General features: G+C 38.5%; 1 protein-coding gene across 11 annotated transcripts in view; it reads left to right on the forward strand.

The window, feature by feature from the left end:
• The window catches only part of ATG7 (autophagy related 7), a 115,033-nt gene that overhangs the window by 44,576 nt on the left and 56,475 nt on the right, over positions 1-13,982 (forward strand). For 8 of the 11 annotated variants that reach the window (XR_012661108.1, XR_012661106.1, XR_012661107.1 and 5 more), the window contains exon 18: positions 8,816-8,938. The exons of the other annotated variants lie outside the window; for them this stretch is intronic. Coding sequence is in view for 5 of the 8 variants with exons in the window: in XM_075096601.1 (XP_074952702.1) it covers positions 8,816-8,938 (123 nt within the window). In the remaining 3 variants the exon portion in view is untranslated. The remainder of the gene's footprint in view (positions 1-8,815; positions 8,939-13,982) is intronic. 11 annotated transcript variants of the gene reach the window in all.

Consider the following 13,982-nt stretch of genomic DNA (forward strand, 5'->3'; position numbering starts at 1 on the left):
CCTTATTGTTGAACTGCTGATGGCGGGAGAGAGCTAATGGAATGACTTCATACGCAGCACCCAGTCAGCACTGGCTTTTTGCTTGCTTAAGTCAACCCATCAAAGACAGACCCCTCCAATCTTTGTAGAATCAAATTGTATAGACAGCCAAAATGGTATTCAGCATAAGAGAATTGCTTTTCTTTGAGAGGAATAATTTTCTTAGATGTTTGGGGAAGTGTCCTTGCTTCATTCCCAGCATTAGGGATTCCCTGCAGAAAATGGGTGCTCTTTCTAGATTGTTTCTTCAAGGCAAAAATGAGAATTGTGCTATAGATGCCTGGCCCTAATATGGGTAACAAACAGATTATCCAGCCACAAATTGTCAGTAACTTCAGATGTGACTGGGGGAAAAAAGAAGGGCTTTCTGCAGTTGCTGTAGAGGACATAGTGACTAATGCCAGTATGAGCTGGTGCCAAAAATGTAACTGCTGATGAGCTAATCAGCATAAATTTTGGACAGGAAGCAGAACAGGGGTAAATACAGTTGTAAATATCTGTCAAGTGTAAAATGTGGAGTGAGCAAGAAATGGCTATTAGGGGACTGAAGGATATACCCGTGTACTAAAAGAGGTAAGGACACATGATCTACTAATATTATCTACTTGAAAACTCTTTCGTTCCTCTATTCTCAGTCTCTAAAATTGAGATGTCTATTTTCTTTTACGCTTCCTATCTCTTTCTTTTTTCACTTCTATTTACTAATGCTTTCAGGCAGGAATGCCTTAAACTGTAGAGAGTCCAGTAGAAATTCCTTATATTGACTGTAATCTGAAGATGCCATTATTTTTCAAATAATTTGTAAGAAATATTTTAGAAAGGAAAAAGTAGCTAAAATCTTGCAGTTTTGACTGTATTATTAGTGTATCACTTCATATTGGGGGAAAATGGTTACTTGTATATAAAACACATCAAGGTTATTTCAGAATGCATGCAGTTCCCAAGAACTTACTGTAGACGACACCATGCTTAAACTGACATCTCTTCAATTTCTAAGAACTCTACTTTCCTCGCTTTCATTATTCAGAAGAAGAAACAGAAAAGTCCTAAGCTAATAAAAAAAATCTAAAAAAATATCTTGTTGAGACCTTTCAGGACCTCTTTTCAGTAAGTTAATGCTCCATTTTCTGTCCATCACATTTAAGAATCAATGTAGGTAGTAGCAACAGACAACAGATTTGTATCACAACATGCCTACTCTAAATGAAAACAGCAATCTCATTCTTAAATGAATTTTTGACATATTGTACTTGGATTAGTTAAGGTTTTATACCGATTTGCTTTCATTTTTAATACTGATTATAGAAAAGTAAGGAGAAAATTGTGTATGCAGATGGTGCTTTAATTATTTGGACATGAGCCAAAAATGATGCCATTTTTGCCTTGCAGTTTATAACCTTCCAATATTTTCAGAATAGCCTTCTTCAGCTTGCACATGGAATACAGCCTTCTTCAGAACTTTGTTTTTATGATCTTGTTCTTAAAACTTACTGTGTGTGAATACACAAGTGTATATGACCATTCATACACAAAGATAATCTTTTGATAACACTCCAAGTATTAAGTGTCTTAAGAGTCATCTTTGTGGTCATGTAACATTGTCAGACTTTACTGTTCCAATATAATGAACTGAGTTCTGAAAAATCTTTATGTGATGTTCAGAAAAGTTCAATTTTTTTACATTCTTTTTTTAGAGCTATTACAGGATCACCTTATTAGGCTTTTCATTACAACTTTTTAGGACCAAATGGCAATAAAAGCAAGCAACTTCATGAAAAGGCAATAGTCTAGGAGCTGAGGATTTTTTTAAGGAAACCAGAATTATAGGTCTCAGAATAAAATTCTGAGTGTTAGCAGTGCTGCCTGTGCAATTGCCTAAACCCAAGATCCCAATAGTTCATCTGCCTCATCTTATTCTCTTCTCACTTGAGACGATTCTTCGCAGCATTGTAGCCTTTCACCAGACTTCCTGTTTCAATAGCAGATACATTGAGCTTTGAAGCATTTAACTGGCAAGACTTTTACATGTCTTCCTTGTTTTCCAAGCAGCTGTTGAAACTATAATGTCTCTTTTCAGCGTGTTAACACTCGCAGTAGTTTTCTATTCAATCTGCATTACCAGTGATAACTGGATAGTAAGCAGTGTGCAAAAATGTATCTAGGCATGTAAAATTTCTAAATAGAACATTGAATTTTGTGATTTTTATGATTCTGAAATGTATTGTGAAATATCTGTCCCCTTTGGGGGGAGGCAGGGCGGTGAGGGGAAGTGTGCTCTCCTTTGAGTGGAAAGTGTTTAAAGCCAGGAAGAGTGTCAAACAGACCACCCATATTGTTTTGGAGGTAGGCTACCCATATATCTCAGTATAAACAATAAATCTGGAAGCATTTCTTATTTTATTTTTTCAGGGAAGCAAACACCACTGTTTCAAGCTCTACAGATGGTAACTACATAGAAAACAAAAAAAAGCCAAAACAATTGTAAATACTGGTGAAAAAATTTGTCTCTTAATTTTTAAATGAAGCATAACATGGGAGCCAATTTTACACCAGTGTCCACCTTGTTGGGACTAGGAGTTTGGTTTTTGTATTTTCACTTAACCGTATATTAACTTCTATGCTACAAAGCAATCCTAGAGCCAGATCATCTTTCTGAATATTTTTCTACCCAGTAATTGGGACTTCTTTCTGAAGGACACTATTAAAAATAATATCACACCAAGGATGCACATCTGTTTCTCATTTCAAAACAAGTTCTTTTACTCTAAGCCTCTATTTTTCCTCCTACCCTAAGATTTGGGTTTTTTTCCTTCAGTAAACAGGCAAGAATAAAAAGATCGCTAACAAAGTGGATTACTGTGTAAAATGCCATCGTGTGAAAAATCAGTTGTTGCTCTGGCTCTGTAAAGTGGAGACCAGAACCGAGATTATAGCATCAACCTGAGAGGAGATTTACATGTGTCAGAAAAGAGTGTGGTTTTAAAATGTGGGTTCTCCTGACAGTACTTGTGACAGACATGACATACAGGAGGCATGCTACTTTCTGATTCTCCTCCTGAGCTCTGGAAAGTGACCTGCAAGTGAGAAGAAGATAAAAGTTCCTTAATAAATCTGTGTTGCTCCAGCTTGCCTTGCTGGGCAGAAGAATTATATCCTTCTGGTTCTTTTTGTTGCTGCTTTGAAGTTTTTCCTGTTTGAGAAAATTAATTGCTACACACTGAATGGCTAGATAGTGACATATTTATTCCCAGAAAAAGTTCATGAGGGATTTTTTACTTCTGTGGTCAGATACTAACTAATTTGAGATCAAAAATAATAAAACTTATAACATCTCTCAAGTATTTATTCTGAATAACAGCTTTACAGGAGGACAATGACATTGGTACCAAGTATGGTGTTAGCAGCAAAGGAAACACTTAAGATCTGAAAAAGCAAACTCATGCCAACAATGGGCCTTCAGACTCTGCTGGACATGATTAAATAGGAGAAAATTTCCTTTCCACACAGCAACAGATTGGGCACTTACTAAATCTGGAAATCATTTTTAGAATTATTTTGTGTCTATTTGATGTCTAGACTGGCTTTATTCCTTATGACCTGCAGAGAATTCCTGTGTGGTCTCCTGGCATAGGAATTTGAGATAAGTTTTATTTTGCCTCATGTTTTCTTCTTTTTGAGGTATGTTCAGTGGCTATTGAACAAAAGTGTGCCACATTACATTTATCAGAGGACAGCTGTTACTGAATTTATGGGTACATGGGTAGGTTAATGGTATTTATCCCTTTTGTGGTATTTATTGTAAAGTTCTAATCATCTGAATTGGGAAATAAAGTCCCTGAAGGTGACAAAATGTTTTTTCAGTTGCTGCTTATATTAAAAGGATTTCATTACAGAGTATGCCGTCTTTAATGGTACCACCACTGCTCAGGTAGAAAACTGAGTGATGCTGCCAGGTCATTCTTTGCTTCTCTGATGTGTTGTTCCCCGGGCCATGTGGCTGGAACTTCTGTTTTAAAACTAGTTAACAGATACTTCTGTTAAGCAGGCTGGTCCTATTATAAAAATCAAGTAACAGTAATCAGCAAGTATAATTTTTGATAAAGTTTTTCAGGCTTCTGTGGATGCTAATACAAGAAAAAATATTTTGTATTGTTGTACTTTAGGTTTAGGTTTTTGGAGATACTGGGTCTTTATAGTCAGATTTGTTACCCTAACATAAATTTGCCTTTGTAGTGCCATGGCAAGTCTAGCAGTGTGACATGATGGAGTTTCTTCAGAGGGGAAATAAATTTTTAAATCTTTCCATAACAATAGCAGATTTGATCATATTAACATTAAAAATTTCTCCTCAACTTAAAAAAAAACCCAAACAAACAAAAAAAACCACAAAAACCAAAAACCACTAAACCACAAAAAGTTCACTAGACCAAAAAAATAATATACCTTCAACTCATGTTTCCGTGATCTTATTTTATTAATATTAGGGTTTTATTAATATGAATATTTTATAAGATATTTAACGGGAGACTTCCTAGTCTCTTTCATGCTAATCACAATACAGTGGGTACTTGGATTTAATAAAAATTCTTCCATGTGATTAACCCAAAACTAATGCTAGACATTGTGGATGTCAGTGTAGTCATACAGTCTGCTCTGTGTAAGTACATAAGAATTCATTTATAGATGACAGGGAGCATAGAAAGGTTAAGCACATCTATGAATAAACTGGGGCAGTTTATACAGGGCACCCTGGCATGCTGCGCTAATGTACTTATGGAGGACGAAATACCTGGAAATTTTCACTTCAGGCCTGAGTCACAGCTCTTTGGAAATGAGGATCAAGGCATAGTTAGCGGAGTAACAAAATCGACCAGATTTAAAGGCTATTTGGTAGACTCATATAGAGTAAGTAAGGTTACACTCGGTTCTCTGCTGTTTGTAATATTTGCGTATCCCAGGGTAGCATACATATTGTAGCAATTTTTACCTCTGGGAAGAGACCAAAGTATTGTATTGTTGTTGTCCCTGCATTTCTTTAATACGCTGTAATATTTTAGAATAAGGCTATGGTTTTATTGTGTATAGGCTGTATATTGTTTCAACATACCATGAACTATAATCTGGCCTACATCACTAAAAAGATGTCTCAAAAGCTCTGTATTGTGGTTCCAACAAATCAAAGCAATAGCAAAACATTTGATAATGTTGATAGCTTTGAGGTTTATATACAGGCAGAGCTGTGAACATAATCCAAGTTTATAAGTTGATGTCTGTATACAGTGTTTCAGGAAGAGCCAGATGCAAGAGACTTCTGCACATCTGGTTGGTTTATTAGAATTTTGGAACACGGAACAGTCATTAAATATATATCCGCAGTGCAATTTCACAATATATAGAATGGATAATATTAACAGGACGCGTCTCAAATGGAATGCTGAAGTTGTCCAGTTCTCTGCATTGCATTGTGAACAGTCAGATAAATTTGTCTTTGTGTGTTTATCTCAGGAATTAAAAACAATAAGAAAAAGCCAAAGAAATGTTCCTAAGCATTTTTAATATCTTTTTTTTCTTTCCCTTTTTAAATTTCTGATTATGTTTATGGGTCATTGTACAAATACACAAAACCCCATGTATGGCAAAATAAATCTTTAAAGTATGAAGAGTAATTTCTCCAGATTTACGAAGAGAACCTGAAGTGCTGTTTTCATTTATTTATTTTTTTATTTTGGAAGTGTAAAGTGGTCAAGAAGGTGCCAAATGTTTGTCATAAGCCACCTCGTTTGGGTTTTTTCCTTTTTTTTTTTTTTTTTTTGAAACCTAAATTTGCATTAGATAATTTTGCTGCTGTAGATAATTAATTTTGCTGCTAAATGGGCATTTGGCATAAAGAACTGAGTGGAGATCCTAGTCTGTTTTTATCCATAAACTCAAAGTCTTTCAGCTAAATATAAATATATTTCTAAATGAGTTGAATTCCTGTAGGGCTCAATGTAAAAGCTCACTGGATGTGTTTTGCTGAAGAAAGCTGTTGGCTGTGGAAGTTCCCACAGTATCAAGATTTATTAATGCAAAAGTTATTTGACACCTTTAAGAACTTTACACTAGAAAAGAAGAAGATATTTGAGAGTAAGTTGGGATTTTGGTTGAGGTAGATAAATTCATAACGAAACAATTATCCCTACCCCCCACTATTTTCCTTTTAGGGAAAGGCCATGGATGTTATCTACCTGGACTTCAGTAAAACCTTTGACACTGTGTCCCACAGCATTCTCCTCGAGGAGCTGGGGGCTCATGGCTTGGACAGGTGTACTCTTCACTGGGTAAAAAAACTGGCGGGCTAGCCAGGCCAAAAGAGCTGTGGATAATGGAGTTAAATCCAGTTGATGTCCAGTCATGAGCGGTGTTCCCCAGGGCTCAGCGTTGGGGCCAGTCTTGTTTAATATCTTTATCAATGATCTGGATGAGGGGATTGAGTGCACCCTTAGTAAGTTTGCAGACGACACCAAGTTGGGCAGGAAGGCCCTACAGAGGGACTTGGACAGGCTGAATTGATGGGCCAGGGCAATTGTATGAAGTTTAACAGGGCCAAGTGCTGGGTCCTGCACTTGGGTCACAACAACCCCATGCAACGCTACAGGTTTGGGGAAGACTGGCTGGAGAGCTGCCCTGTGGAGAAGGACCTGGGGGTGTTGGTTGACAGCCGGCTGAACGTGAGCCGGCAGTGTGCTCAGGTGGCCAAGAAGGCCAATGGCATCCTCATTTGTGTCAGGAATAGTGTGGCCAGCAGGAGTTAGGGAAGTGATTGTGCCCCTGTACTCAGCACTGGTGAGGCCGCACCTTGAATACTGTGTTCAGTTTTGTGCCCCTCAGTATAAGAAGGACATAGAGGTGCTGGGGCATGTCCAGAGGAGGGCAACGAAGCTGATGAAGGGTCTAGAGAACAAGTCTTACGAGGAGCAGATGAGGGAACTGGGGTTGTTTAGTCTGGAGAAGAGGAGGCTGAGGGGAGACCTTATTGCTCTCTACAGCTGCCTGAAAGAAGGTTGTAATGAGGTGGGTGTCAGTCTCTTCTCCCAAGTAATAAACGATAGGATGAGAGGAAACGGCCTCAAGTTGAGCCAGGAAAGGTTTAGATTGGGTATTAGGAAAAATTTCTTCACTGAAAGAGTGGTCAGGCATTGGAACAGGCTGCCAGAGAGGTGGTGGAGTCTCCATCCCTGGAGGTATTTAAAAGAAGGGTAGATGTGGTGCTTGAGGTTATGGTTTAGTGGTGGACTTGGCAGTGTTAGGTTAATGGTTGGACCTGATGATCTTAAAGGTCTTTTCCAACCTTAATGATTCTATTCTATGATTCTAAAAGTTGATGTGGTAAATAGGGACTCATGTAGGGACAGAGGACGTGCACAGGGTTTAAAAACACAGGAACGGCATATGTGGTTGGTGGGGTGAGAGGCAGGAATACATTATCAGAATCAGCAACTGAAGAGGTGCTGGCTTTTACAGATGCTGGTTTTTAGAAATTGCTATAATTCTGAAAAAAATCCAGCATTCTAAAAAATAACAGCCATCTGTGAAACTTCCTGATCATTAGCCTCTTTTACTGTCCTTCACTCTTCAACTGATGTTGATTTTTATCTGAGGAAAATAATGATTGAGATGAAGATGTAAGTGTTGAGAAAGGCAACTATAACCTTCGCAGTAGATTGTTTTTGGCAGACATTCAGTTTCATAGATTAAGCAATTCAATGGACTCTTCTGAAAGATTTCATCATCTCTATATGGAGTGATACTGTTGATCCTTCCCCTGTCTTGCTATCGATGTCATATATACTGCTCCTTTGTATATAAATATGTGTTTTTGGAGACCTTGCATGCATCCTACTGTGCTACATGAATTTCTATAGGAGAAGTTGCTTTGCAGTCTGTTAAGCTCAGCTGCTTCATCTGTGAAACTCATGACTGCAGAGCAGGATATTAAATGATCAGTGGTAGAACTCAGAACAAAAATAGGAAAACAATGGGTACTGGGATTGCTCTATCCTAAGTTCCTTCCATTTTCTTCCTACCTGCTTTCACAAATCTTGTAGAGCCATGTTCATCTTTCCTTTCCTCAATCTCCATCATACCTGATTGAAATCACCCTGCCAAATAGGTAAGCTAAAGGTGCACGAAATAAAATTCTTTGTGGTCAGGGGTTTGAGAGGAGTGTAGGCTAAAACCTTCCTCACAATTCTTGTAGGAGTCTGTAAGATTCTCAAAATAAAAGATAATCTGGGAAAATCAGAGTAGAAGAATAGGGAGTCCTTTAAGGTACAGTAGTCTCAGAACCATGAATCTCTGGAGATTGGGAGGATGTTGGACTTGGACACTGACTCCGAGAATTTTTCAGTCTGTCCCAGCATGGCTCTTCCCTTAACTGATACATTGGAACAGTTTTTAACTATGTTTTGTATAACTCAAATGCTCCTTTCATGACTCTGCAACTAAGTTTTTCTTCGTGTCATATCATCTGTCTTGTTATAAGCTTAAAAATACATTTAAACCCGGAAATTTTAAATTTCATTTCTCTTCCCTCTTACCTCCACCTTTCCCCACTTTAGAAATAGAGTTGGGAGAAATGATCCTTCTTTTCTCTGTAATTTTTACTTGTTTACAATATACAGTCATTTTCTGAATGTTCAGAAAGATTGCACTTCTATTTTGTGAGCAAGATACCACGAGGAATCACATTACGGGCATCTTATTTGAAATCTTTTTCTATTTGTTTATTTGACAGGTCCTTGACCAGTATGAACAAGAAGGGTTTAATTTCCTAGCTAAAGTTTTTAATTCTTCGCATTCCTTCTTAGAAGATTTGACAGGTCTAACTTTATTACACCAGGAGACACAGGCTGCTGAGGTAAGAAAATATACGTTGGATATTAAGAATGAACAGGTGGCAGTAAAGAGGGCTTGGTTTTATGTTCAGCTGTAGAGCCATGTGATTAAATGAATCACTGATAGAATCGAGCGGTGGTATCTGATTTACAAGCCACATGCGTATTCCATCCAGTGAGATAAGAAGTCTCCTGTTAATGTTATAGAATAAGAGATATTGTTGGATGTGAGAGATCATTCTTATTTAGGAATAGGTGATGGGATGCTTGCTGATAGCCAGTTAGAAATACATAGCACTATTATTATTATTCATTTTATTTTTGTCACATTTTGTGAAATTACAGAAATGTTTTAAGTGACAGGTCTGAATTTATATCAGGAAGGTTCCTATCTGTTGTCTTTTAGGGTGTGTTTCACTGGCAGTGTAAACTGCAGTTTGTGCAAGCATTAAAAGTGCTGTATACAAGTACTGACAGTAGGTAGCCATGATAGCACATAGCCCAGTATGGGCTGACAACCATAGTATTTACACAGGTTCCTAGGTAGGTTAGACATTCTCTTTAATTAATCGTAACTTTTTTAATCTGAGTTTTCAAGTATTGTTTTAAAGAAAACAAGTGACTTGTGTTATGTGGTGTAAGAGAATCAATTATCTTTTTAGGTCCATCTAAAATGTAATTATCATACTGTTTGATGGATTATAATATGGGGAAAGCAGCATTGCTTATTTGTCTAGTGACAAAAGTTGTAATGTGGAATGAAATTGGGGTATGTTTGTTATGTTCTCATGAGAGAGAACCCTGTCTAAACAGGTTGCGATATTGAGTTTGTCTCATAGAAATTGAAACAGGTATCTGTCTTAGCAAGGTGGGGGTCGGTCTCTTCTCCCTGGTAACAAGCGATAGGACGAGAGGAAATGGCTTCAAGCTGCGCCAGGGGACGTTTAGGTTGGATATTAGGAAAAACTTTTTCACCGAAAGGGTTGTCAAACATTGGAACAGGCTGCCCAGGGATGTGGTTGAGTCTCCATCCCTGGAGGTATTTAAAAGACGGGTAGACGTGGTGCCTGAGGATATGGTTTAATGGTGGACTTGGCAGTGATAGGTTAGCGGTTGGACTTGATGATCCTCAGGGTCTTTTCCAATCTTAATGAATCTATGATTCTATGATTAATATTGTATTTTAATAATGATTTGTAATCCTTACTACGTCTAAAATGTCTACAGTGTTCTACATCTATAATTGAATTTTGTTGTAGTTGTATCACATGGATGTTTCCAAAGTTGGCTTTGAGAAGTGATTATTCAGTTACTGTAACCTGTGTAAATGGTATAGCTGTTTTTTTTCAGCTGGAAAGGGCTCAACAGTGTTGCTTAATAAGGTTTGTGGGGATAATGATGACTTGGCTCTCTGTTTCATGTTTTAATCTTTTAAAATAATTGGAGAAGATTCTGCAGACATTAAACCTTTAAATACTTGATGCATTCTTAAAATAGCCTGGTGATACCTAGAAAACATTTAAATATACATGAGAAGGATCCAACAAGGGAAAACATATACCCTTTAACAGGTGCTACTCATTAGCAGTAAGAGTGATTATACTCTGATTGCCATGCATGACTTTTAGGCTGCTAAGAATTGTCTAGTCTGCTAATGACAGCAGTAAAACCAGTTACAATTGCCCTAGTTAATAATTTATTATTTTTCAAATATTAATTAATACATTTCTTTTGCAGCTTCAGAATGTATCCAGGTGTTTGTTTATAAAGTTTTAGATATTCTTTACAAAATGTAGAGTCTGGTGTGAGTTTATTGCAACTTAGTGAAGTTCAAAGTTTAACATAGAAGTGGAATTAGTTTGCTTCCAGAAATCTTTTAGTTCAGCACTGAGGTTTATGCAGTGAAATCATTGCTCATAGGTGGAAAAACTGACTTACAAAATATTTGCAAAGCTAACACATCCAAATTAGCCCAACTACCGCAGAACTAGCAACTTTTCTTGATTGATTCCCCATAGCATTTTTGTAAAAACTCATCTGTTTTATCTGGGTTAACAATTTTAATGGTCTTGATAGAGTTTGTATTTATGAATGTAAAGTCCAACAGATTATTTGTAGATTCTGGAGTATGCTTGCTTTCTTTGGATTAAAAGACCTATTCTTTTGTTACATTTTGCCACTGTGGACTCTGAAGAATAAAGAGGTAGTTTTGCTGTCCTCTACTCTCTCAGTCCATAGTCTGGGTCAGTTTTTAAAACTTTTAAGCGCAGAGGGGGTGCTTTTAGTATATTTTCTATTGAATTGTTCTTGTATTTTGAGCTCATTTTTCTCATACAATGCAGTTGGTGCAATTTTTATTGCGAGTTTGAAGACTCTGAAACGGCTTTTCGGGTTTCTGGCTACTTTTGAACTGCTGTTGGCAGAACGTATTCTCTAAAACGAAGTCATTAGATTTGTTAAGACCAGTGCTCATTAGGTTGATTTAAGATATTCTTGATATATGGCATTCTAAAAATTGCAACAAAAATAGTGTTGAGAAGTTACTTGCCTTTCTGCACTCAAACTCTTCACAGAGATTTTGTAGATGGTTCTTGGGTTTGGAAACCATAAAAATGGCTTCTAGTAACTGAAGATTTCCTTTCCTTCTATGTAGAAAAATTTGACTAATGCCATTGCTCCACTGTAATGAAAATAGACTTGTGATGTTACATGTCATTCAACCTTAAATTTACTGCAGTGACATCATAATTGTGTTGTAATTCCATATAAAAAATCACTGATATTAGGCTGATAAACTTGCATCTTATAGGGAAACTACTCAATCTTGTCCTTTTCTTGAAAGGATTGCTCTTAAAATGTTGATTCATTAAGAACATTTAACTGAATATTGTGCTCAGAGTGTTCTGTTGTGGTCAGAAGAACTGGAGGTTTTGTCATGTAGGTCTTATACATTAAAATATTGCACCTTAAGTTAAATCACACTTTTTAAATTAATGTAACAAACACTTAGCTAGTTTCATATACAATTGCAGTAAGATATGGAAGATTTTTCACTTACTAAATGTCTTTTCAACTTGCATTGTTCAATTTCTTCAAGTTCTGTGCTGTTGACCTAAATATTAATACTATCTTGACATACTTTACCTTACCTTTTTAAAATGACTGATAAGAATATAATAATAATTCAGCATGTAACCGGAGTAGGAATTGTAACAGATTGTTTGTCATTCAAATTTGACACTAATTGTAGGGTTTTTAGTCAATAACACACTATTTCTTTAACATGAGATACATAATTTACTGCTAAGGCTGGGCCTCAGGCATCTCAGCCCCCAGAGAAGAGAGGACAAATTGGGACAAAGGAAGACTTACCATTGGTTCAGAAGGATTGGGTCAGAGATCACCTATGCAAACTGGATCCTCACAAATCCATGGGCCCCGGTGAGGTGCACACATGAGTGCTGAGGGAGCTGGTGGATGTTCTTGCTGAGCCACTCTCCATCATCTTTGAAAGGTTGTGGAGGACAGGAGAGGTGCCTGAGGACTGGAGGACAGCGAATGTCACTCCAATCTTCAAAAAGTGCATGAAGGAGGACCTGGGGAACTATAGACCAGTCAGCCTCACCTCGATCCCTGGAAAGGTGATGGAGCAGTTCATCCTGGAGGTCATCTCCAGGCATGTAGAGGACAAGAAGGTTATCAGGAATAGTCAAGGGAGTCTCACCAAGGGGAGACCATGCTTGACCAACCTGATAGTGTTCTACGATGGTGTGACTGGCTGGGTTGATGAAGGGAGAGCAGTGGATGTTGTCTATCTTGACTTCAGTAAGGCATTTGACACTCTCTCCCATAGCCTCCTCATAGGCAAGCTATGGAAGCATGGGTTGGATGAGTGGACAGTGAGGTGGATTGAGAACTGGCTCAACAACAGAGCTTAGAGGGTCATGATCAACAGAGCAGAGTCTGGATGGAGCCCTGTCTCTAGTGGTGGTCCCCAGGGGTCTGTGCTGGCTCCAGTCCTGTTCAACGTATTCATCAGTGACCTGGATGATTGGATAGAATGTAACCTCAGGAAGTTTGCTGATGATACCAAGCTGGGAGGAGTGGCCGATACACCAGAAGGCTGTGCTGCCATCCAGCAAGACCTGGACAGGCTGGAGAGCTGGGCCGAGGGAAACCTGATGAAATTCAACAATAGCAAGTGCAAGGTCCTGCACCTGGGGAGGAACAACCCCATGCACTAGTACAGGCTGGGGCTGAACTACTGGAAAGCGGCTCTGTTGAGAAGGACTTGGGAGTGCTGGTGGACAGCAAGCTGAACATGACCCAGCAATGTGCCCTTGTGGCCAAGAAGGCCAATGGTATCCTGGGCTGCATTAAAAGGAGTGTGGCTAGCAGATTGAGAGAGGTTATCTTCCTTCTCTACTCTGCCCTGGTGAGACCACATTTGGAGTAATGTGTCCAGTTTCGGGCCCCCCAGTTTAGAAGGATGTGGAACTGCTTGACCAAGTCCAGTGGAGAGCTACCAAGATTATCGGGACTGGAGCATCTCCCCCATGAGGAAAGGCTGAGAGGCTTGGGTTCTTGGGTTTGTTCAGCCTGGAGAAGAGAAGACTGAGGGGGGATTTCATCAATACCTATAAATATCTAAAGGGAGGGTGTCCAGACAATGGGACTAGGCTCTTTTCAATAGTGCCCAATGACGGGACAAGGGGCAGTGAGCACAAGTTGGAACACAGGAAGTTCTACCTCAGTATGAGAAAAAACTTTTTTACTGTGAGCGTGGCAGAGCAGTGGAACAGGCTGCCCAGGGAGGTTGTGGAGTCTCCTTCCCTGGAGACATTCAAAACCCACCTGGATGTGTTCCTGTGCCACTTGCTCTAGGTGTGCCTGCTCAAGCAGGGGGGGTGGACAAGATGATCTCCAGAGGTCCCTTCCATCTCCTACCATTCTACGATTCTGTGATCAGGAATTTATAAATGTTCTACATTACTTTGTTAGCATGACAATTCATGCAGTAAATAATAAAATTTGCAAATGTTTCTATTCTATCTTGAAATGACAGTA

This window comes from Phalacrocorax aristotelis, chromosome 6 (genome assembly GCF_949628215.1).
Source record: "Phalacrocorax aristotelis chromosome 6, bGulAri2.1, whole genome shotgun sequence".
Taxonomy (NCBI): Eukaryota; Metazoa; Chordata; class Aves; order Suliformes; family Phalacrocoracidae; genus Phalacrocorax; species Phalacrocorax aristotelis.